Consider the following 24094-nt stretch of genomic DNA (forward strand, 5'->3'; position numbering starts at 1 on the left):
CTCCATCCTTTGATTTAACATCTCTTCCAATCACTTTCTTATCTGGTGCCAAAAGGTGTCAAAAAGCTTTCGGGCACAAGAATATAACTTAAAACTAGTTAAACTTAGTGAAATTTAGTAATAATAGATATACTTAAATAAATAATTGATAATGATAATGTATACAATGTGTAGTTTTATGATAAGTAATAATTGGATATGAATATTGAATGGTACCCATGAAAGGAAGATTAGAAATCCTTTTGGATTATATACAAAGGTTAATAAAAAAGAATTAAGTTAGATACAGTTAAGTTTTGATTATTAGGGGTAAAATGTTATGATACAGGATATAGTCAAATAAAGGAAGGGTAATGATGACAACAATATATATATTGTTGTCATCATTACCCTTCCTTTATTTGACTATATATAGTCAAATATATATAGTATAATATAAGGAAACTAGATGAAAATTGCCAACAGCGATTTGAAAGGAGGATTACAAAAGTTTGTTATTAAATATTATGGATGTTTAGGTAGAATAGGACATAAGGGTTCAGTGTTATTGGAGGATTTTAGAAATATTAAATGAAATGCCAGTATGTGGTTATGTATTAAATTTTGGAATATTTTATGATGAAGGACATTTAAATAATTATAGTCAAATATAAATGGAGTATAAGGGTAACATGTATAAATATCTGAGTTAAAATACTTGAGTTAATATGAATTATGCTTGATGACTGTGGAAGAGATGCACGAAAACCTTTTGTAACCAACTGATACACTTTCTACAATATGTAAAGAAGGAAGATTTTATGTGTTGTGTTTGTTTTGAAAATAAAAAAAATAAATTCTAAAAAAGCTTTTGGGCACTCCCACCACATATGATAGGTTTGTCCCATATTTCATTAGCCGGGGGAGGTTTGCTCCAGCTGCGTATTGGGAGGACCATGTTCACATGTGAGATTGGGCTTTAGAAACAAAGAAAATTCACTGGGAATCTGGGAAGCCGGATTCACTTAATTGTGGTCGTAAGTTGAGGATTAACTGTATCGATATACAGTTGTGCAGAGTCCTTGGGCGTTTTCTGAGCTGCGCAGACGATTCATGACCCAGCTAGGTAACCTCTTCAGTGCTAGAAGGTGCGGTTTAACACCTAACAACAACCACAGGGCAAGTCACTGTATATAAACGGAGAGTAATCCCCACTCCCTTCTAGCACTGAGGATGTTGCTTAGGTAATGAAATGCCTGAAGGGGTCTTTGGTGCTTTTGAACTAGGTTGTTTTCTTGCAGATGTTTCATGACCCAACTAGGGAACATCATTTCAGTTGATGGATTGATGGACTGTTGTGGCTCATCAGTGGAGCTGGCAGCCAATTCGGACAGTGAGGAGGCTGGGGAGGAACCTGGGCCAGTCCTGGAGTCTGAGAAGGCCCTGAGGAGGGCTCTGTGTCGGAGGCAGAGAGGGGGCCAGGGCTGTCCGACAGTTATCAGCTGCCTTTGGAGTCAGACATCAGGGAGGCAGATGAACAGCTGGAGCCTGTTCCCAGTGTGCACATGCACAGAGTTGCCAGATGAAGGGAACAGCTAAAGAACAGGGGTCGACTTGGGAGTAAAGCCACAGGTGGACAGTGAATGGCCCCACCCAGAGGGAATAAAAGAGGAGCAAAAGGGGAGTGGAGTTTGTAGGAGACCATTAGTTCGCTTCATTGGTTCGGGACTCTCTGAGACTTCTGGCCAAGTTCTGCAGATATCGGCCTGGCAGCTCTCCAAGTCAGATAAGGTCTGTGACTGTAAATCCTCCCTTGAAAGACTTTGCTGGCTGTGAATGAGCAGAATTCACAATCAATTAATAAAAGAGGTTTGGATGCTGCAACAGCCATAAATGTGAGGTCTTAAGCCTGTTTTTTTCAGTGCTGTTGTAAAGTTGAATGGTCACAATAGTAAATAGGAAAAGGGTGGGGAGGGGGAAGAAAAGAGAGGGGGGAAAAAAGAAACATTAATCTTTCCTCTCTTCCTCCCCACCCTCTTCCTATTTACTTTTGCATTTTGTATCTTATTTTATCTGATAACCCAATAACAAATGTTAAACCGTAACTGTGAGAGGGATCTTGGAGTCCTAGTGGACAACCATTTAAATAGGAGCCAGCCGTGGGCAGCAGCTGCCAAAAAAGCCAACACAGTTCTAGGCTGCATCAACAGAGGGAACGAATCAAGATCACGTGAGGGGTTAATACCACTTTATAAGGCCTTGGGAAGGCCATACCTGGAGTACGGCATCCGGTTTTGGTTGCCATGATGTAAAAAAGATGTTGAGACTCTGGAAAGAGTGCAGAGAAGAGCAACAAAGAGGATTAGGGGACTGGAGGCTAAAACATAGGAAGAACGGTTGCAGGAACTGGGTATGTCTAGTTTAAGAGAAAGAAGGACTAGGGGAGACAGGATAGCAGTCTTCCAATATCTCAGGGGCTGCCCCAAAGAAGATTTGGGAGTCAAGCTATTCTCCAAAGCACCTGAGGGTAGAACAAGAAGCAATGAGTGGAAACTACCGTATATACTCGAGTATAGGCCGACCCGAATATAAGACAAGGCACCAAATTTTACCACAAAAAACTGGAAAAGTTATTGACTCGAGTATAAGCCTAGGGTGGGAAATGCAGCAGCTACCGGTAAATTTCAAAAATAAAAATAGATACCAATAATGTTTTTGAATATTTATTTCAAAGAAAAACAGTAAACTAGCGGTGTATTCAATGAAATACTTCACTCACCTCATGATGCTGATGTCCCGCTGTGATGATGATGTCCCGTGCAGCCGCGGGAGCGATGTCCCGCCTCCTATGACACACGGCACAGTGATTCCTATCATTGGATCACTGTACCAGAGGAGGTGGGACATCGCCATGTGGCTGCTTGCCATAACAAGGAGGAGGTGGGACATCGTTGCAGAGCGGCAGGAGGGGGAGGAAGGGGAATCGTAAGACAGCCCTGCATTACATTAGAACGTGAGGAGGGGGGATGGTGCGGTGTGCGCTGCGCGGCAAACTGACACAGAGGGAGGGGAAACTCACAGGGGCGCCGGGCCATTCACGAGTGTCACCCAGCGGCATGGCCCCGCCCCTTTTTCTCCTCCATTTCGGGCAAATTTTTCACTGACTCGAGTATAAGCCGAGGCGGCTTTTTTCAGCCCAAAAAGTGGGCTGAAAAACTAGGCTTATACTCGAGTATATACAGTAATCAAGGAGAGAAGCAACTTAAAACTAAGGAGAAATTTCCTGACAGTGAAAACAATGAATCAGTGGAACAGAAGTTGCCTCCAGAAGCTGTGAATGCTCCATCACTGGAAATTTTATATGTTGAAGTGGTGTAGGATTTCCTGCCTGAGCAGAGGTTTGGATTAGGAGATCTCCACTGTTCCTTCCACAACTCTTCTCTTCTCTTCTCTTCTATAATTCTATTCGATTATTCTATTCTAGTCATTTTCTGTTCTATTCATTTTCTGTTCCATTCCTTTTCTGTTCTATTCTATTCTAGTCATTTTCTGTTCTGTTCTATTCATTTTCTGTTCTGTTCTATTCTATTCATTTTCTGTTCTGTTCTATTCATTTTCTCTATTCTATTCATTTTCTCTATTCTATTGCCCATTCTATTCTTATTCTATTCTTTTCTTTTCTATTCTATTCTCCTATTGTCTATTCTATTCATTTTCTATTCTTTTCTATTCATTTTCTATTCTTTTCTATTCTATTCATTTTCTTTATTCTATTCATATTCTATTCTATTGCCTATTCTATTCTTATTCTACTCTTTTCTATTCTATTCTCCTATTGTCTATTCTATTCTATTCTATTCATTTTCTCTATTCTATTCATATTCTTTTCTATTCTATTCTCCTATTGCCTATTCTATTTTTAATAGCAGTTAGACTTATATACCGCTTCATAGGGCTTTCAGCCCTCTCTAAGCGGTTTACAGAGTCAGCATATCTCCCCCACAATCTGGGTCCTCATTTTACCCACCTCGGAAGGATGGAAGGCTGAGTCAACCCTGAGCCGGTGAGATTTGAACCGCCAAACTGCAGATAGCAGTCAGCTGAAGTGGCCTGCAGTGCTGCACTCTAGCCACTGCGCCACCTCGGCTCTTTTATTCTATTCTATTCTCCTATTGCCTATTCCATTCTATAATTCTATTCTATTCTTCTATTCTGTTCTCTTTGAACGGTCACTAATTGGACTGTTGCGAGTTGAGGATTATACTTTTCTTTCTTCATTTTTTAAAAATACAATTACGTTATCCGCACTTTAATTGTCCCCTTAATCTTCCTTTGTCCTCCAGCACATGGTTATGAGCTTCCGCGTCTCGGAGCTGCAGGTGCTTCTGGGCTTCGCCGGGCGGAACAAGAGCGGGCGGAAACACGAGCTGCTGACCAAGGCGCTGCAGTTGCTGAAGTCGGGCTGCAGCTCCGCCGTCCAGATGAAAATCAAGGAGTTGTACCGGAGGCGTTTCCCCCGCAAGATCCTCACCCCTTCGGACTTGTCCATGCTCCACCTCCAAGCCGGGCAGCTGCCCTCGGCCACGGCGTTGACGCAGGGCGCCATGTGCCACCTGCCTTACGACAACGGAGGGGTAGTGTCCGGAGTGCCATCCGGCATGCTGCCCCCTGTGCCGATGCTGGGCTCCAAACACGAGGCCGACGTGCCCCACCTGTCTCCCCCCATCCACCCGGTCCATCCGGACGTGAAGATGCGCCGGCTGCCCTTCTACGACGTTTACGACGAACTCATCAAACCCACCACTTTGGGTGAGTCCTCTCTCTGGGCAGGCTTGGGCTGTGCTGAATATTTCCAGGTAGGAATTTCTGTGGAGATACTCAGTCGTCCAGGTTGTCTGAAAGGTGCTATTTTTCCAGAGGCAACTGGACTTTCTGTTTTTTTCTTTAGAAGACGTTTCGCTTCCCATCCAAGAAGCTTCTTCAGCTCTGACGGGATGGTGGGGAAGGATTTATCCTCCTTGCAGACAACTGATCATTTGCATCCTTTGAGAGGGTCGTTGAGGCCACTTGGAGGGTCATTTCTGTCTTCTTTAAAGACATTTCACCTCATCCAAGAAGCTTCTTCTGCTCTGACTGGATGGTGGGGAAGGGAAGGATTGATACTCCTTGCAGACAACTGGTCATTTGCAGCCTTTGAGAGGGTCGTTGAGGTCACTTGGAGGTTTATTTGTGTCTTTAAATACGTTTCGCTTCTCATCCAAGAAGCTTCTTCAGCTCTGACCAGATGGTGGGGAAGGGAAGGATTTATTCTCCTTGCAGACAACTGGTCATTTGCAGCCTTTGAGAGGGTCGTTGAGGCCACTTTGAGGTTTGTCTGTGTCCTCAAGGTCACCTGAGTGTGGTATACACCATTCCAGGAATGTCCATCCCAAACTGTATAGCTAAAAGTCTGTAGAGATTCTCCGTCATCCAAGTCCTGCTTGTCCCAAAGGTGCTTTTTCAGGAGGCAACTGGACTTTCTGGGTTTTCCCCCCCGCAGATTGTTTGCTTCTCATCCCAGAAGCTTCTTCAGTCCTAACTGGACGGTGGGGAAGGGAAGGATTGATACTCCTTGCAGGCAGCTGGTCATTTGCATCCTTTTTGGAGCAGGGGTGTCCCTTTACTGTATTTTTCTGGTAAGATACCTGTGCTTCTCTCCTTGCAGCTTCGGTGAACAGCCAGAGGTTCGAGGAAGCCCATTTCACCTTCGCTCTCACTCCTCAGCAGGTGCAACAGATTCTCACTTCCAGGTAAGGGAGTCTTTTCTTGTTATTTGCTCTGGGGATTCTCTGTTCTCCAGGTCCTGGTTGTCCCAAAGGGGATTTTTCAGGAAGCAACTGAACTTTCTGGCTTTTTTCTTCGAAGACATTTCGCTTCTCATCCAAGAAGCTTCTTCGGCTCTGGCTGGATGGTGGGGAAGGGAAGGATTGATCCTCCTTGCAGAAAGCTGGTCATTTGCATCCTTTTAGAGGGTTGTTGAGGCCACTTGGAGGTTTATTTGTGTCTTCTTTAAAGACATTTTGCTTCTCATCCAAGAAGCTTCTTCAGCTCTGATGGGATGGTGGGGAATGGAAAGATTTATATTCCTTGCAGACAGCTGGTCATTTTCATCCTTTAAGGGGGTCGTTGAGGCCACTTGGAGGTTTATCTGTGTCCTCAGGGTCACCTGAGTAATGCAAATGGGTGTGGAAGGACCCATTTACTTGAGGACACAGATTTATCCGAGGATACCGATAAACCTCCAAGTGGCCTCAACAACTCTCTAAAACAGAGGTGAAAACTCAAGGCCCGTGAGTCAGAGCTGGCCCGTGAGGTGCTTAGATCTGGCCCTCCCTGGAAACAGCAATCGCCCCGCGATGCCTCTACCAGTGGAAACAAGAGCACGAGAGGAACGTATGAGCTCCATTTTCACTAGCAGAGGGCTGCAGAAGGCCGTCGCGGCCAAAACGGAGCCTTGTTGAGTGACGTCGAGCTGGCCACGCCCATCCTGGCTGCCACCACCGCCACGAGTCCCTCAAGGTCAAACACAACCCTGATTGGGCCCTCAATGAAATCGAGTTTGACACCCCTGCTCTAAAAGGATGCAAATAGTTATATGTTCTGACCCCCCTCCTCCATCCAGGAACGAAAGCCAAAACAAATGTGAAAGAGAATGTTTTAATCAGTCCAGGCTCTCGTTGGCTGCAAGCCCAAAATAAACAAAGAGATAAGCACTCTGGCAACATGTCCTACAAACCTAGGCAGCAATGCAAACAAGCTGTCACAGTAAACCAATTCTCCAAGTTGTTTTCTCTTAATCATGAACGTTGACTTCTGCAAAAGGGCGTGGCACAAGCAGTCTCTTTTATAATCAGGAGAGGATCTTAATAAGCATCAGCTAAGCGTAATCATCTCCTGCAATTACGCAGTTGTTCTTGCCGCCGAGTAGCCCTTCGATGGCGTGCATCCCGAAACAACTCACAAGTGTTTTCCGGAGCTCTCCCTCTGATCCAAGGCTCCGCCGCCACCTGGTGAACAACCAGTCTCTCCTCGCCCTGCTCGGAGTCGGCACCCTATCCAGGGTCCTCCACCTCCTCCAGGGCCGATAACTATACAATATTATGATGAGAATAGCTGGGAATTGCGTTTCCCCAAAAATAAGATAGGACTTATTTATTTTTATTTTTTGCTTATTTATTATTATTATTTTGGTCCAAAAGAAGGGATTATCTTTCAGTTAGGTCTTATTTTGCGGGAAATATGGTATTAAATGTCTGGATGAAGATCTTAACTGGGGCTTATTTTTTGTGTAGGACTTATATTACAAGCATCCTGAAAAATGCTAGGGTTTATTCTCCAGTTGGGTCTTATTTCTGGGAAAAAATTGTCTATATTTGTATATATATAGCATATGTTAAAGGGGTGCCTCAGTGGCTAAGATGCTGAGCTTGTCAATCAGAAAGGTCGGCAGTTTGGCGGTTTGAATCCCTAGCGCTGCATAACGGAGTGAGCTCCTGTGACTTCTCCCAGCTTCTGCCAACTAAGCAGTTCGAAACTAAGCAGGTAAAAATGCAAGTAGAAAAACAGGGGCCACCTTTGGTGGGAAGGGAACAGCGTTCCGTGCGCCTTCGGCGTTGAGTCATGCCAGCCACATGACCACAGAGATGTCTTCGGACAGCACTGGCTCTTCGGCTTTGAAACAGAGATGAGCACTGCCCCCTAGAGTCGGGAACGAATAGCACATATGTGCGAGGGGAACCTTTACCTTTTTATAGCATATGTTTGAGTACGTAGGTAGGTAGATTGTTTTGAGAGCTGGCATCAGGATTTCATTTTCTTTTTTCAATGTGTGCCAGCGTGTTCACAGAAAAAAGTGACAACAAGGATCATCTTATCTTAAACCCAGAGTTAGTTTGTCTTGGCAACCCGCAGGAGCGATGCTGCCAGAAAAAGGATTTTGTGTGTTTTCCACTTCGCTTGGTGCAAAACCCTCTTGAGTCGCGCTAGAAGAAACGGGGCGGCTTTATCCATCACTGCGGCTGGCTTTTCCAGGAATACCTTCTCGGGCTGTTTTTTCTCAACCGTGACAACTTTAAGAGGTGTGGACTTCAACTCCCAGAGTTCCCCAGCCAGCCTGGGGAGCATGGAAGCCCACACCTCTTTAAAAATTGCCACGGTTGAGAAACATAGTTCCGTTGACCCTTTCACTTTGGTTCTTTTTTTTTTTTTTCAGGCTTAAAGTTTGAAATGTCAAACAACAGCCGCCAAAAAATAAATTAAAAAAACCAATCCTTCCTATCCTCTTTGCCGCTACCCACCTACCCAGTTTTCCCGGAAATAAGATCCAACCGAGAAGATGAGGAATGAGACAGAGCTATCGGACTTACCGCGTTTTTTGGAGTATAAGACGCTCCGAAGGACGCACCTAGCTTTTGGGGAGGAAAACAAGGGGGAAAAATCCACCTCTGCCTCCCAGCAATTTGCCTCCTTGCAGCCAACAGCAAACAGTACAGATAATATACACCATTTATTTCTGTGCATGTGTGCCTGGCCCATAGAAATAGCAAGAATTGGAGAAATGTACGCAGTATATTAATGCCAGAAAGTTTTCTTAAATGTAGTCACACTAACTCCTCCTAATTCAGTGTTTCTCAACCTTGGCGACTTTAAGTCCTGTGGACTTCAACTCCCAGAATCTGGGAGTTGAAGTCCACAGGACTTAAAGTTGCCAAGGTTGAGAAACACTGTCCTAATTATTTAAATATGACTAAGTCAGGGTCTAATTAGACAACAGGACACTGTTACACTTCAGACTATACTTATACAGATGCTGTTAAAATTGATGTGGCTTTCTGGAAGTCCAGTTATTCGCTGCTATTTAAAAGAAGAGACAACAGCATTGGGCCTCTTCAGATCAAGCGTTTATTTTAAAAAGCTTCTTCATTTCGTTAATTTTGTCTAGAACAATAATAAAGCAGTCTTTAAAAAATAAGTCTAATTGTTTGAATATTCAATAGGCATTTGCAGTTGTTGACTTGCCTCCTTGCAACAAACAGCAAACAGCCTGATTAGCACAAGAAAAAAAATAGGCCTCTGCCTTCCAGCCATTTGCCTCCTGGAGCAAACAGCAAGTTTCACTTTCCGTTTCAGCAGGGCCTCCCGATCATCAGCTGTTTCAGGCGGCAGGGGTTGCTATGGCATCCGCAAGCCCTATTTCCCCCGTTTACTGCAAAGAGGCAAATTGCTGGGCGGCAGAGGCCAAAGGGCGGGGGACGGTGGGTGGGGCTACATTCAGTGTATAAGACGCACCCAAATTCTCACCCTCTTTTAGGAGGCGAAAAGGTGCGTCTTATACTCTGAAAAATACGGTAACCGGAAAATGAGTCCTGGCATGATTTGTTAGGATGCTCGTAATATAAGCCCTACACCTCAAAATAAGCCCCAGTTAAGATTATCAGCCAGATGGATGCATTTAGTACCGTATTTTCCCCAAAATAAGACCTAGCCAGAAAACAAGCCCTAATGCATCTTTTGGAGGAAAAATTAATATAAGACCCGGTCTTATTTTTGGGAAAACACGGTATTTTTCCTTTACACTGGTTCTGATAAGCTCTCATCCTACCTATTGATTGTCAGTATCTCACTAGCATTCTGTGATGTCACAGAAGTTCATCCAATGGGGCGAGAGGTCTAATTTTTATACGCACGGGATTCCAACATTCGCTTTGTTATTTCTGGCTCAAATTTAAGCCTCTTTTCTTCTCTTTTTTTCCTCCCCATGCAGAGATATCTTACCTGGTGCCAAATGTGATTATACTGTACAGGTGCAATTGAGGTAAGAAAGAGTTAATTTAAAAGAATGCTTGAAAAAGCAGCAAAATATTTGCTGCCTCTATAGTGGCAGGAGAGATCCTGACTCATCCGTCACCAAGGGACCTTGGAGGTCTTCTAGTCTGCCCAAGGAAGGATACTATATGGTGCAGTGGTACTGCAGCATTGCAGTCTAACTCTGCCCACTGCCAGCAGTTCGATCCTGACTGGCTCAAAGTTGACTCAGTCTGCCCTCCTTCCGAGGTGGGTAAAATGAGGACCCAGATTGTTGGGGGTAAGAGGCTGACTCTGTAAACCGCTTAGGGAAGACTGGAAAGTACCATGAAGTGGGATATAAGTCTTAAGTGCTGTTGCTAGTCTGTCCCTTCCTTCCTTCCTTCCTTCCTTCCTTCCTTCCTTCCTTCCTTCCTTCCTTCCTTCCTTCTTTCTTTCCTTCTTCCCAAAGATTGACTCAGCCTTCCATCCTTCCAAGGTGGCTAAAATGAGGACCCAGATTGTTGGGGGCAAGACGCTGACTCTGTAAACTGCTTAGAGAGGGCTGGAAAGCACTGTGAAGCGGTGTTTGAGTCTTAAGTGCAATTGCTATCTCTAACAAATAGCCGTCCAGTCTCTTCTTAAAAGCCTCCCATGTTGGAGCACTCACAACTTCTGGTGGCAAGCTGTTCCACGGGTTAATTGCTCTCCCCGTCCGGAAATTCCTCCTTATGTCCTGGTTCCTTCTCTCTTTGATCAGTTTCCATCCATTCCTTCTTCTCTAGCCACATCATGCAGTGCGAACAATGATATTTCAAATCTTCCACGCTCTGTGCTATATGCAAGGGAGCCCTGCTTGCTTACACTTAGTTGGATTTCTATTTGTCACTACCTATTGTCAATTTTTCCATTTTTCCATTGGTCTGATTTTAGTCTCCCAGACTGATCATTGTTCTCATATGGGCTTGCGAGTGTTGCCCACCCCCCATAATTTAATGCCCCCCTGCGTCTTGGGTGACACCTCCGCTGCCCTGCACATATGCCCACAGCTTTCTGGGAGCCTGGGGAGGGCGAAAAATGGCCCAACACGCAAACCTGAAGTTTGGGAACGGGTTGCCCGTTGGGCCGTTTTTCTTCCTCCGGAGGCATCAGGGAAGCCTTCGGAGGGCGAAAAGCTCCCGAAAAAAATCAAGGCCGAAAATCAGTTGGCCAGCGTGCGCATGTGCACTGGAGCTGACAGGGCAACGCCTCGCGTGCCCTTAGAAATGGCTCCGCGTGCCACAGATTCGCCATCCCAGGGCTAGGTTTATTGTGCTGTTACTGGTCAATGTTTTCTCCATGGATTCCAGCCGTCAAATCTGGGCTTCTCCTGGCGTTTTCCTCCCCTTAACCCTTCACATCTCTTACAGGTTTTGTTTATGTGAAACCAGCTGCCCGCAAGAGGATTATTTCCCTCCCAACTTGTTTGTTAAAATCAACGGGAAGCTCTGCCCTTTGCCCGTAAGTAGACCAGTCCTCTCTCCTCTCTTCTTTCCCATGCTTGTCAATCATTCAAACTGATTGAGGCAGCCAACTCAGGGGCTCCCCGTTTGATTCGTCCTGCCCCAAGGCGGCTGGGGACTGGCAGCCTTCCTCGGTGGGCAGGCTCTCTCGGTTGGGGTGGGGGAAGAGAGAGATTGTCCAGGTAGCCCCTTTGCAAGGGAATTCCATGGGGTTGGGTTGGGTCGTCTCTCACCTCCGAGGGGACCTGGGTGCTCTCTGAGCTTGCTTGTTTTCTTGCAGGCGTTTCGTGACCCAACTAGGGAACGCCATCAGTGCTAGAAAGGAAGGAGGATTGTGGGAGGGGGAGGGGAGGAGAGGTGGAAAAAGAGAAGGAGGAGGAGGAAAAGGACTGTGGGGTCCTTGATGCTCCCAGAACTTGGTTGTTTTCTTGCAGACGTTTCATGACCCAACTAGGTAACATCATCAGTGCAAGGGGTGTGGGGTTGAGGAAAAGGAGGAGGAGGAGGAGGGGGGGAGGGGGAGGAGGAGGAAAAGGACTGTGGGGTCTTTGATGCTCCCAGAACTTGGTTGTTTTCTTGCAGACGTTTCATGACCCAACTAGGTAACATCATCAGTGCAAGGGGTGTGGGGTTGAGGAAAAGGAGGAGGAGGAGGAGGAGGAGGAGGAGGAGGAGGAGGAGGAGGAGGAGGAGGAGGAGGAGGAGGAGGAGGAGGAGGAGGAAAAGGACTGTGGGGTCTTTGATGCTCCCAGAACGTGGTTGTTTTCTTGCAGACGTTTCATGACCCAACTAGGTAACATCATCAGTGCAAGGGGTGTGGGGTTGAGGAAAAGCAGGAAGAGGAGGAGGAGGAGGAGGAGGAGGAAAAGGACTGTGGGGTCCTTGATGCTCCCAGAACTTGGTTGTTTTCTTGCAGACATTTCATTACCCAACTAGGGAACACCATCAGTGCTAGAAGGGAGTGGAGTTTGTGGAGAGGAGGAGGATGATTGTGGGTCCTTGATGCTCTCAGAACTTGTCTGTTTTCTTGCAGACGTTTCATGACCCAACTAGGTAACCTCATCAGTGTTAGCAAGAGTGCTGTTTGCTGTCAGTCTATATTCTGTCCGTGTGGGTGGGGGTGGTTTTAAGAGATTCTTCGGTGGGGCTGTTTCCTGATGGCTCTTTGGCAGTTCTTCCTTGATTGGGGTCTTGCTGACTTGATGGTTGGCCTGAAGTTAACCCTGGAATTAATCTTTGATGATCTGGGGGCTGATTGCTGGCGGATAGGTCCTGGAGTCCTTTTGTCCTTTTTTCAACTCAGTGAAAGAAATTCAAATAGTTTTCCAAACAAGCCTGAATACAAGCTCCCTCGGGTTTTAGCGCAGCGTGCTTTTAGGCAAGTTATCCAAAATTTCCGCCAACGTCGCTAATTCGGCCAACTCATTGTTTAATAATTCATCGGGAACATTAATTGTTTGTCTTCCTTGCAAGTCTGTTGGTCTCCTTCAAAACTATGCTTCTGAGTCTTGGAAGTTTTGACCCTGGCTCACGGCAATAACATCACCCCAAACAGAGGGATGTTGTCCCTGTTTATGGCTGGGTGGGCTTGATTTCAATCGAGTCGATTTAAATCACAATTTAAAAACTTTGGGAAGGAAACTATAAATTGATGATGTCAGCAGCATATAGAGAAAACCTATATAAAATGTTCTATAGATGGCGTCTACCACCAGCAAGACTAGCAAAAATATCGTGACCCGACAATTGCACGATAGACATATCCACGACGACAAAACAGCAATGTCAAAATCGCGCCCACAAATTCGCGACGTCAAAATCGCACCCACAAAACCGCAATGACAAGCACAATAAAATAAAATAAAAATTAGGGTTAGGGTTATAATGCATAATTTTATCGTCGCGCATTTGTCGGCGTGCTATTGTCGACAATCAATTAGCGCTTTTGACGTTGCGGTTTTGTCGGTGCAGTTTACTATGCCGTTTCATTAGGGGGGTTATTGGGAGGGGGAATAGTAAGGAGTAGAATTGCAGAATGTGTTGTTATCAAAATAAAACACTCCTTTCTAGAAGCCCGGAACTGGATGGGTGGAAATGCCAGCATGGCAGAGGAAGATTGGACCATGGGATGGACTTGTGGGGGTGGGGGGGGGGCAAGATCATGAATTTTCAACTGGGTGGGAATCCCAGGAAGCTTTCAGATTTGGGTTTCCCGCAGATGTACCAACATGTCTCTCTTATTAAATTGGAACTTTGAGGAAAGTTCTGCCTTGGACTCTGATTTAATTCTGGATGGTATTTGGAACGATGACATTCCGGTCACCTCATCGCAGCTGCCAGGCCAGATGACCTTAACTTTTGGAGAAAGAATGTTGTTATGGCTACATATCACCTACGCTCTGTATAACCCTCCCAGTTTCCCACAGTAGAAAATGTGGTAGGCCTGTAGGCCCAAGGGAAAAGATGGCTTCCAGGCCATATATACCCTGCCTGCCTGTGTATTGTGATGATGGTCAGCGTGGCCATAGTGTGGCCACACTTAACCGCGGCTGTTCTCTTCTGCCCATGCAGGGTTACCTCCCTCCCACCAAAAACGGCGCCGAACCCAAGCGACCAAGCCGGCCGATCAACATCACGCCTTTGGTGCGCCTCTCGGCCACAGTCCCCAACACCATTGTGGTCAACTGGTCATCTGAATTTGGCCGGGTAAGTGGGACTCGGAAGCGGCATTGCCGATGGAGGCAGCAACATAGCCGGCCTGTGGAAGTCTTCAAGGGGGGGTGGGGGCACTCGCCAAACGCTGTGATGGGCGTTCGGGTAGTCCTCTATTTGCAACAGTTCATTTAGTGACCGTTCAAAGTTAAGCCGACACTGAAAAAAATGACGGGGTCGTTTTTCACACTTACGACCGTTGCAGAGTCTCCACGGGTTACGTGATCAAAATTCAGCCCCTTGGCAACTGGGTTTGTATTTAATTTTTAAATTAGGGGTCTCCAATCGTCAATCCCCAGGCCACAGCCCACTACCTGGCTGGGCCACAAAGCCAGAAAAGTTTTGGTATTCTTGGAGTCCTAGTGGAGAACCATCTAAATATGAGCCAGCCGTGTGCAGCAGCTGCCAAAAAAGCCAACACAGTTCTAGGCTGCATCAACAGAGGGAGAGAATCAAGATCCCGTGAAGGGTTAATACCACTTTATAAGGCCTTGGAAAGGCCACACTTGGGATACGGCATCCAGTTTTGATCACCACGATGTAGAAAAGATGTGGAGATTCTAGAAAGAGTGCAGAGAAGAGCAACAAAGAGGATTAGGGGCCTGGAGACTAAAACATAGGAAGAACGGTTGCAGGAACTGGGTATGTCTAGTTTAATGAAAAGAAGGACTAAGGGAGACATGATAGCAGTCTTCTGATATCTCAAGGGCTGCCCCAAAGAAGAGGGAGTCAAGCTATTCTCCAAAGCACCTGAGGGCAGAACAAGAAGCAATGGGTGGAAACTAATCAAGGAAAGAAGCAACTTAGAACTGAGGAGAAATTTCCTGACAGAACAATTAATCAGTGGAACAGAAGTTGTGAATGCCCCAACACTGGAAGTCTTTAAGAAGATGTTGGATAGCCATTTGTCTGAAATGGTATAGGGTTTCCTGCCTAAGCAGGGGGTTGGACTAGAAGACCTCCAAGGTCCCTTCCAACTATTCTATTCCATTCTATTCAGAATTCTATTCATTCTATTCTGAATTCTTTTCTTTCCTATTCTAAATCTACTCTGTTCTATTCTATTCAGAATTCTATTCTATTCCCTAGTCTAGTCTGGTCTATTCTATTCTATTCTATTCTATTCTTATCCCTATCCCATCCCTACACAATTCTATCTTTGGTCACTAATTGGATTGTTGTGAATTGAGGACTATCTAATCTTTTTCTTTCTTAATTTTTTAAATATAGTTATGTTATCCGCACTTTAATTTCCCTCTTAATCTATGTTTGTCTGGAAGTTTTTAAGAAGAGATTGGATGGTCATTTGTCTGAAGTGGTGTAGGGTTTCCTGCCTGAGCAGGGGGTTGGACTGGAAGATCTCTTAAGGCCCCTTCCAACTCTCTTATTCTATTCTAAAACTCTGTTTGAAATGACTCACGGAACTAGCCAACCCAGAATGAAGCCTCTTGCTTCAATAAATACATTCATTTATCAATGTTGAGTCAGGCCCAGCTTCTTCAGATTAAACCTAATCTTGTGTTTGCTCCCTGCAGAATTACTCCCTCTCCGTTTACCTGGTGAAGCAGCTGACCTCGGTAACGTTGCTGCAGAAGCTGAGGGCCAAAGGGATCCGGAACCCGGACCACTCCCGAGCGCTGAGTGAGTGCCTGGGTCTTTTGACCGAGGGTTTAGCAGCAGCTGCCCTCCACTGGCCTGGGGGGGTGGGGGGGGTGTCTTGAAAAATGACAGACTTGAACCCAGGGCAGCGTCCCACAAAATGAAATTCAATGGTGGGAGGAAAGAAGTAAGGTTCTACATTTAGGCAAGGAAAACCCAATGCCAGGTACGTAGCATAGGTGGTATCCTATAGTAGTAACTGTGAAAGGGATCTTGGAGTCCTAGTGGACAATCCCTTAACTATGAGCCAGCCGTTTATAGCAGCTGCCTAAAAAGCCAACAGAGTTATAGGCTGCATCAACAGAAGGATAAAATCAAGATCACATGGTGTTGTTGTTGTGAAGTTGTGTCCGACCCCATGGACCACATTCCTCCAGGCCTTCCTGTCCTCTACCATCCTCTGGAGTCCCTTGAAGCTTAGGCCGACTGCTTCGATGACTCCATCTAGTCCCCTCCTTCTCCGTCATCCCCTTCTTCTTCTTTTGCCCTCCATCGTTCCCAGCATGAGGCTCTTCTCCAGGGAGTCCTTCTTCCTTCTCATCAGGTGGCAAAAGTCTTTGAGTTTCCTCTTCAGGATCTGGCCTTCTAAAGAGCAGCCAGGGTTGATCTCTAGGACTGACCGGTTGGACGGCCTTGCAGTCCAAGGGACTCAATGCAGGAGTCTTCTCCAGCCCCAGAGTTCAAAGGCCTCCATTCTTCAGCCTTCCTTATGGTCCAACCTTCACAGCCATCCATTGCAACTGGGAAAACCACAGCCTTGACTAGAGGCACTTTTGATTGGCAGGGTGATGTCTCTGCTTTTTAGGATGCTGCCTAGATTTGCCATCACTTTCCTCCCCAGGAACAAACCTCTTTTAATCTCCTACTACAGTAATTACTTGCTATTTCATAGGTGGCAAATCTACCCATACTCTCCGATTTGAAAACCTGGACCCCCCAAAAATATGAATGGAGGTCCAAGTCTCCAGATTGACGGATAGTTACACAGGACTATAATATATATTTTTTTAATTTAGAGGCCGCCCAACTCCCAGCCTCTTTTAATTCCTTGGCTGCCGTCCCCATCTGCGGTGATCTTGGAGCCCAGGAAAATATAATCTGTGCCTCCCTCCATTTCTTTCCCATCTATTGGCTAGGAATTGAGAGGGCTGGATGACACGATCTCATCATTAAGTGTTAGTACCACTTTATAATGCCTTGGTAAGGCCACACTTGGAATACTGCATTCAGTTTTGGTCGCCACGATGTAGAAAAGATTGGAGACTCTAGAAAGAGTGCAGAGAAGAGCAACGAAGAGGATTAGGGACCTGGAGGCTAAAACATAGGAAGAACGGTTGCAGGAACTGGGCATGGCTAGTTTAATGAAAAGAAGGACTAGGGGAGACATGATAGCGGTCTTCCAATACCTCAGGGGCTGCTCCAAAGAAGAGGGAGTCAAGCTATTCTCCAAAGCACCTGAGGGCAGGACAAGAAGCAATGAATGGAAACTAACCAAGGAGAGAAGCAACCTGGAATTAAGGAGAAACTTCCTAACAGGGAGAACAATTAACCAGTGGAACCGCTTGCCACCTGAACTTGTAGGTGCTCCAACACTGGAGATTTTAAAGAAAAGACTGGATAGCCACCTGTCAAATGGGATAGGATCCCCTGCCTGAGCAGGGGGTTGGACTAGAAGACCTCCAAAGTCCCTCCCATCTCTGTTATTCTGTATTCTGTATGATTTGTACCACTGCGTAAATGGGTGGAGGGGCCACTGCCAGCTATTCCATGCCCAGGGTGGCGGTTTGTACTTTCCCAACTTGGAACAGAACAACCCCTTCTTCCTCTCCCCGCCCCCCTCCCTGGTTTGGCATTTTATTCCACACTTCTTTCGTGTGCGTTTACAAGCAGCGGGAATTCAAATCAAGCCCCTGCAGCCTTGTTAAATTAGCGGGTGTTGAATGCTAGAAGTCTAAAGCAAGAAATACTTGGTCAAGGAAACTGTTTTAAAACATTAAAAATAACTAGAATGGGAGCCGCAGTGGATGGCAGCCAAAGTTACTTACCTTTATAGCCCCTGGGGCCAAAGCTAAGAGTACTCGACTTACAACAGTTCGTTTAGGGACCGTTCAAAGTTACGACGCCACTGAAAAAAAGAGTGTTAAGGCCATTTTTCACACTTGCGACCGTTTCAGCAGCCCCCATGATCACGGGATCAAAATTCAAATGCTGGGCAAACTGGTTCATAGTTACGACCGTTGCTGTGTCTCAACATCATGTGATTGCCTTTGGCAGCCTTCTGACAAGCAAAGTCAATGGGGAAGCCAGATTCACTTAACCATGGTGTTATTAACTTAACAGCTGCAATTATTTGCTTAACAACGGTGGCTAGAAAGGTCGTAAAAAGGGGCAAAACTCCCTTAACCAATGTCTCGCTTAGCAACAGAAATTTGGGGCTCAATTGTCATTGTAAGTCGAGGACTACATATACATATACCTATATCCATATCCATATTTCTTTCTCCTTCCTATTATCTCTCTCTCTCATCCATCCATCCATCAATCAATTTATCTATCATCTATCTATCCATCTCTGTATGTATGTATGTATGTATGTATGTATGTATCCATCCATCCATCCATCCATCCATCCATCCATCCATCCATCCATCCATCCATCCATGCTGACTCTCTGTAAACCGCTTAGAGAGGCCTGAAAGGCCTATGAAGCGGTATATAAGTCTACTGCTATTGCTATTGCTATTGCTATCCATCTTTCTATCTACTAATCTTTCTATTCTCTCTCTCTCTTCCCCCCCTCTCTCATATTTATCTAATCTACCTACCTACTTACCTACCTACCCATCCATCCATCCACCCACCCACCCATCTACTAATCTTCCTATTTTCTCTCTCTCATATCTATCTAATCTACCTACCTACCTACTCACCCACACACACACACACACATCCATCCATCCATCCATCCATCTACTAATCTTCCTATTTTCACTCTCTCATATCTATTTTACCTACCTACTTACCTACCCACCCACCCACCCACCCATGCATCCATCTACTAATATTCCTATTTTCTCTCTCTCATATCTATCTAATCTACCTACCTACTTACCTACCTACCTACCTACCCACACACACACACACACACACACACACATCCATCCATCCATCCATCCATTCATTCATCCATCTATCTACTAATCTTCCTATTTTCTCTCTCTCATATCTATCTAATCTACCTATCCATCCATCCATCCACCCATCCATCCACCCACCCACCTGTCTATTTAATCTTCCTATTCTATCTATCTACCATCTATCTATTTACCTACCTATCTTAGAGAGATTTACCTATCTCTCTAATCTTCCTATTCTATCTTTCTGTCTCTCTATCGATCTCTTTATCTCTCTGGCTGACTGGTTGGCTATCTATCGTGTACCTACCTACCTACCTACCTACCTACCTACCTACCTACCTACCTACCTACATCTATCTATATCCTTTTGTCATTCCTATTTTATTGTGTTTTTTTAATCTAGGTGGAATGTTAATACGTGTCATAAGTCCCTGAATGTTATGCCCTACGGGAAATAACTCTCTTATGTGTATTATTTATACTTAGGATTAAAAAAAGCTTTTTTCCCCCCTCCCCTGCAGTCAAAGAGAAGCTGACGGCTGATCCTGACAGTGAAATCGCCACCACAAGTTTGCGAGTGTCACTCATGTGTCCGGTAATGTCTGCTCACAATGCTCTCTTAATATCTCTCTTTTAATATTTGGGGGGGGGGGGATCTGATCTGCTTAATACCAAGAAGAAACCCCATAAAACGTATTTACAGTTGGATAGTCCCCTTTTTCCATGCTCCGTATTTTTCAGAGTACAGGATGCACCAAGATTTTGAAGAGGCAAATTAAAAAAAAAAGTTTTTGCACTCTGCAGACCTCCCCAAAACAGCGTGGTTTTTTTTTTTTGGTTGCAAAAATGGGCCTGTTTTTTGTCAAAAATGGGCATGCATAGCCTTTAGGAGGCTTATAGAGTGCTCCTGAGGGCTAGGAGGGGGGCAAAAACGAGCAAAAAACGGCCTGTTTTTTGCTCATTTTTGCCCTGCCCAGCCCAAAGCCTCCTAAAGGCTCTGTGCGGCCATTTTTGCAAAGGGGGTGGCATTTCAGGAGGCAAAAAAATGCAATGTATAAGACGCACCCAGAATTTCACCCTCTTTTCTGATGAAAAATGGTGCGTCTGATACTCTGAAAAATACAGTATTTAGAGATTCTCATCCAGGTCCTGGTTGTCCCAAAGGTGCTTTTTTTTTCAAGAATTCAACTGGACTTTCTGTTTTTTTCTCTGAAGACGTTTCGCTTCTTCTCCCAGTAGCTTCTTCAGCTCCGGATGGTGGGGAAGGGAAGGATTGATATCCTTGCAGACAGCTGGTCATTTGCATCCTTTTAGAGGGTCCTTGAGGCCACTTGGAGAGGTTTGTCTGTGTCCTCAGGGTCACCCGAGTGGTGCAAATGGCTGTGGAGCCTTCTTGGAAGGATTTTCTCTGTTATTTATTATTTTATTCTAAGACAGGGGTGTCAAACTCGCATCGTCCCATTGTCATTGTGTGATGTATCACAACTCCCCTTCCCCCTTCGCTAAACCCAGGGTGGACGTGGCCCGCGCATGACACATCCGGCCCTCCAGTTTGACATCCCTGGTCTAGATTTTTTTTTAAAAAAATATTTTTTTTATTTTTAATTTAAAACAAACACAATCCTTCTTTACATGCTGTAGAAAGTGTATCAGTTGGTTACAAAAAGACTTTTGTGCATCTCTTCCACAGTCAACAAACATACTTCATATTAACTCAAGCATTTTAACTCAAAATATTGAAACATGTCACCATCATCACATCTCCCTTTTCATTTGACTATAATTGTTTAAGCGTCCTTCATCATAAAATATACCAAAGTTTAATACAAAACCACATACTGGCCTTTCAATTACTATTTCTAAAATCCTCCACTGACACTGAATCCTTATATCCTGTTCTAGCTAAACATCCATAATATTTAATAATAAAGTTTTCTAATCTTCCTTTCCAAATCACTGCTTAAAATTTACATCCAGTTTCTATATTATACCCATATCTATATAGCAATAGCAATAGCAGTTAGACTTATATACCGCTTCATAGGGCTTCCAGCCCTCTCTAAGCGGTTTACAGAGTCAGCATATCGCCCCCAACAACAATCCGGGTCTTCATTTTACCCACCTCGGAAGGATGGAAGGCTGAGTCAACCCTGAGCCGGTGAGATTTGAACAGCCGAACTGCAGTCAGCTGAAGTAGCCTGCAGTGCTGCATTTAACCACTGCGCCACGTTGTTATTCTTATCCCTCCTTTATTTGACTATATCCTGTATCATCACATTTCCCCCCTAATAATCAAAACTTTAACTTTATCTAAGTTGGTTCCCCCCCCTTTTTTTTAAATTAACCTTTATGTATAATCCAAAGGGATTTCTAATTTTCCTGGGTATCCACAGAGTGTTTTGATTTGCTCTGGTCTCCCATGACCCGACAATTGCGCGCCAACAAAACAGCACTGATTAAAACGCGACGTCAAAATCACGCTGACAAAAGCGCGATGACAAAAGTGCGCCGACCAAAGCGCAATGACAAGCACAATAAAATTGAAAAAAAATTAGGGTTAGGGTTATGGTTTTGTCACAATTTTGTCGGCTAGCTATTGTCGAAAATCAATTAGCGATTTTGACGGCGCTCATTTGTCCGTCGCGGTTTTGTCAGCGTGCATATGTCTATCGCGCATTTGTCGGTGAACCCTGGTCTCCGAGTGTAACAACCCTGATTCGATTTGCAACTGGAACGTCCTTAGGGGTGGCTCCCAGCGTTGTAGGGACGGGTGAAACCGAGTGTGGGCGAGGATGCCGTGTTGGGAGGCGAACGCCGGTGGGGGGGGGGTCTTGGTCCCTCCCACGCAACTGACCCTTGCCACCCCTTTCTCCCCCATCCAGCTGGGCAAAATGCGGCTGATCGTTCCCTGTCGTGCCTTTACCTGCACCCACCTGCAGTGCTTCGACGCCGCCCTCTACCTGCAGATGAACGAGAAGAAGCCCACCTGGACGTGCCCCGTCTGTGACAAGAAGGCGCCCTACGAGGGCTTGATCATTGACGGGTAATGCTGGGGGAGACCCTGCGCTCCCTCCCCTCCTTGTTGCCTTTCACGAGACCCTTGGGAGAAGAGGCCACCTGGAGATCTTTGCTCACCGTCTTTACCAGGCCGGTTTTAATTTGCAGGCGTAGGATGTGCCTTGCAACCAATGAAATTTGAGGGTTGGGCCTCAGAAACTCCATAGCCAATCAGATCCTAGTTCCTCCCCCCCTTCCCCAAGCATTGCTACATTTTTTTTCTTCTGGTTCAAAAGTTTTATTTTCTTTTAAAACAAATATTTCATCATTCCTCAATCAGTAAGACATCGGAGTACAATTTTTGTGTGTGTCAAAATAGTTCTAGTTTACCACCAAATTCTTGTCTAGCCTAATGTATACCCCTCCCTCCCTCCCCCCTCCCCCCCAACCCCCCTCCTCCTTCCCCCCCCCCGACTTCCCAGAACCCGTACACGGTATGGATTTTTAACTAACACAGTCTAAAATCTATTGAGAAAAAAGAAATTAAGAAATTAATGACATCTCTACATTGATCTTAGCTTCTTCTTGCTGAGCTAACTTTAAACAATTTAAATCATTTCTGATCTTAAGCATAGGCTAACTGGAATTTCTTGGTCCCGTATTTATTTTGTATATAGTCAATCCATTTTTTCCAGTCTCGTTTATATCTCTCATTTGAGTGATCTTTAAGATATGCCGATATTTTAGCCATCTCGGCTAAGTTTGTAACTTTCAATGTCCATTCTTGAATTGTAGGCAAGTCTTCCTTCTTCCAGTATTGCGCCACCAACAGTCTTGCTGCCGTTATTAGGTGCAGAATCAAGTTAGTCTCTACCACTGTAAAGTCAATACTTATACCTAGTAAAAATAACTGAGGAGTAAACTCAGTTATGCATTGCTACATTGATGAGATCAGGGGGGGGTGTCACTCAGGCGGGACTTTGGAGAAAAAGGAAGCTTGAGCCATCTACAGGTAATCCTCGATTATTATGGCCACAAATTGAGCCCCAGATTTAGGTTGCTAAGTGAAACATTTGTTCAGTGAGTTTTGCCCCATTTGAAGGAGAATAGAATCGAATCTGGAAGGGACCTTGGAGGTCTTCTAGTCCATCGCCCTGCTCAAGCAGGAGAACCTATAATATTTCAGACAAGTGACTGTCCAGTCTCTTCTTAAAAACCTCCAGTGATGGAGCACCCACGATTTCTGGTGGCAAGCGGTTCCACTGGTTAATTGCCCTTCCTGTTAGGAAGTTTCTCCTCAATTCCAGGTTGCGTCTCTCCTTGGTTGCTTTCCATCCCTTGCTTCTTCTCCTGCCTTCTGAGGTTTTGGGGAATAAGCTGACCCACATCTTCCTTGTGGCAGCCCCTGAGATATTAGAAGTTTGCTCTCATGTCTCCCCTGGTCCTTCTTTTCATTAGACTAGCACAGTGGTTCCCAAACTTGGCAACTTTAAGACTTGTGGACTTCAACTCCCAGAATTCTCCAGCCAGCTCTGCAGCTCTGTTGAAGTCCACAAGTCTTAAAGTTGCCAAGTTTGGGAACCACTGGACTAGCACAAAGCCTTTCATCAGACTGTTCCTACTTCTGAATTGCTCCCCTCTCTCCTCAGGCTGTTCATGGAGATCCTGAACTCCGTGACGGACTGCGATGAAATCCAGTTCATGGAAGACGGTTCCTGGTGTCCCATGAAGCCCAAGAAGGAGAACCAGGAGGTTTGCCAACCCTCCACTTACAATGGACTGGAAGGTAGGCAAAAGGCTCAGCTTTGAAGCGCTAGCCGTGGGCCTTGGGCATGAAAGGAGGGCTCTGGATTTGGGTGTGTGGTGTTAGGAGCAGAGCGGGGTCTTTGGTGCAAGACATCACAGTGCCTACCGCTTGTGCAAATGTAGATGCGTGCATGCCCTTACCTGCTGCTTGCAGGGAACTATTTCCTCCCCCCCACAATTCCTCTTGGTCTGCAAAGCCTCAAAGGTGCTTTTTTTTTCCCAAGAGGCAACTAGACTTTCTAGTGGGTTTTTGTTTTTTTCTTTTGAAAACATTTCTCTCATCATCCAAGGAGCTTCTTCAGTTCTGACTGGATGGTGGGGAAGGGAAGGATTTATATTCCTTGCAGGCAGTTGGTCATTTGCATCCTTTTTAAATAGTCATTGAGGCCACTTGGAGGTTAATTTGTGTCTTCTTTAAAGATGTTTTGCTTCTCATCCAAGAAGCTTCTTCTGCTTTGACTGGATAGTGGGGAAGGGAAG

The 24094-nt window shown here is 45.2% G+C and overlaps 1 protein-coding gene across 2 annotated transcripts in view; it reads left to right on the forward strand.

The window, feature by feature from the left end:
• The window catches only part of PIAS3 (protein inhibitor of activated STAT 3), a 39370-nt gene that overhangs the window by 9135 nt on the left and 6141 nt on the right, over positions 1-24094 (forward strand). For both annotated transcript variants that reach the window (XM_032234402.1, XM_032234400.1), the window contains exons 2-10: positions 4323-4788; positions 5684-5768; positions 9782-9832; positions 11211-11301; positions 13875-14009; positions 15551-15656; positions 19333-19406; positions 21694-21854; positions 23458-23594. In XM_032234402.1, coding sequence (XP_032090293.1) covers positions 4326-4788; positions 5684-5768; positions 9782-9832; positions 11211-11301; positions 13875-14009; positions 15551-15656; positions 19333-19406; positions 21694-21854; positions 23458-23594 — 1303 coding nt within the window. In that variant the 5' untranslated portion in view covers positions 4323-4325. The remainder of the gene's footprint in view (positions 1-4322; positions 4789-5683; positions 5769-9781; positions 9833-11210; positions 11302-13874; positions 14010-15550; positions 15657-19332; positions 19407-21693; positions 21855-23457; positions 23595-24094) is intronic.

The sequence above is a fragment of the Thamnophis elegans genome, chromosome 17 (assembly GCF_009769535.1).
Source record: "Thamnophis elegans isolate rThaEle1 chromosome 17, rThaEle1.pri, whole genome shotgun sequence".
NCBI lineage: Eukaryota > Metazoa > Chordata > Lepidosauria > Squamata > Colubridae > Thamnophis > Thamnophis elegans.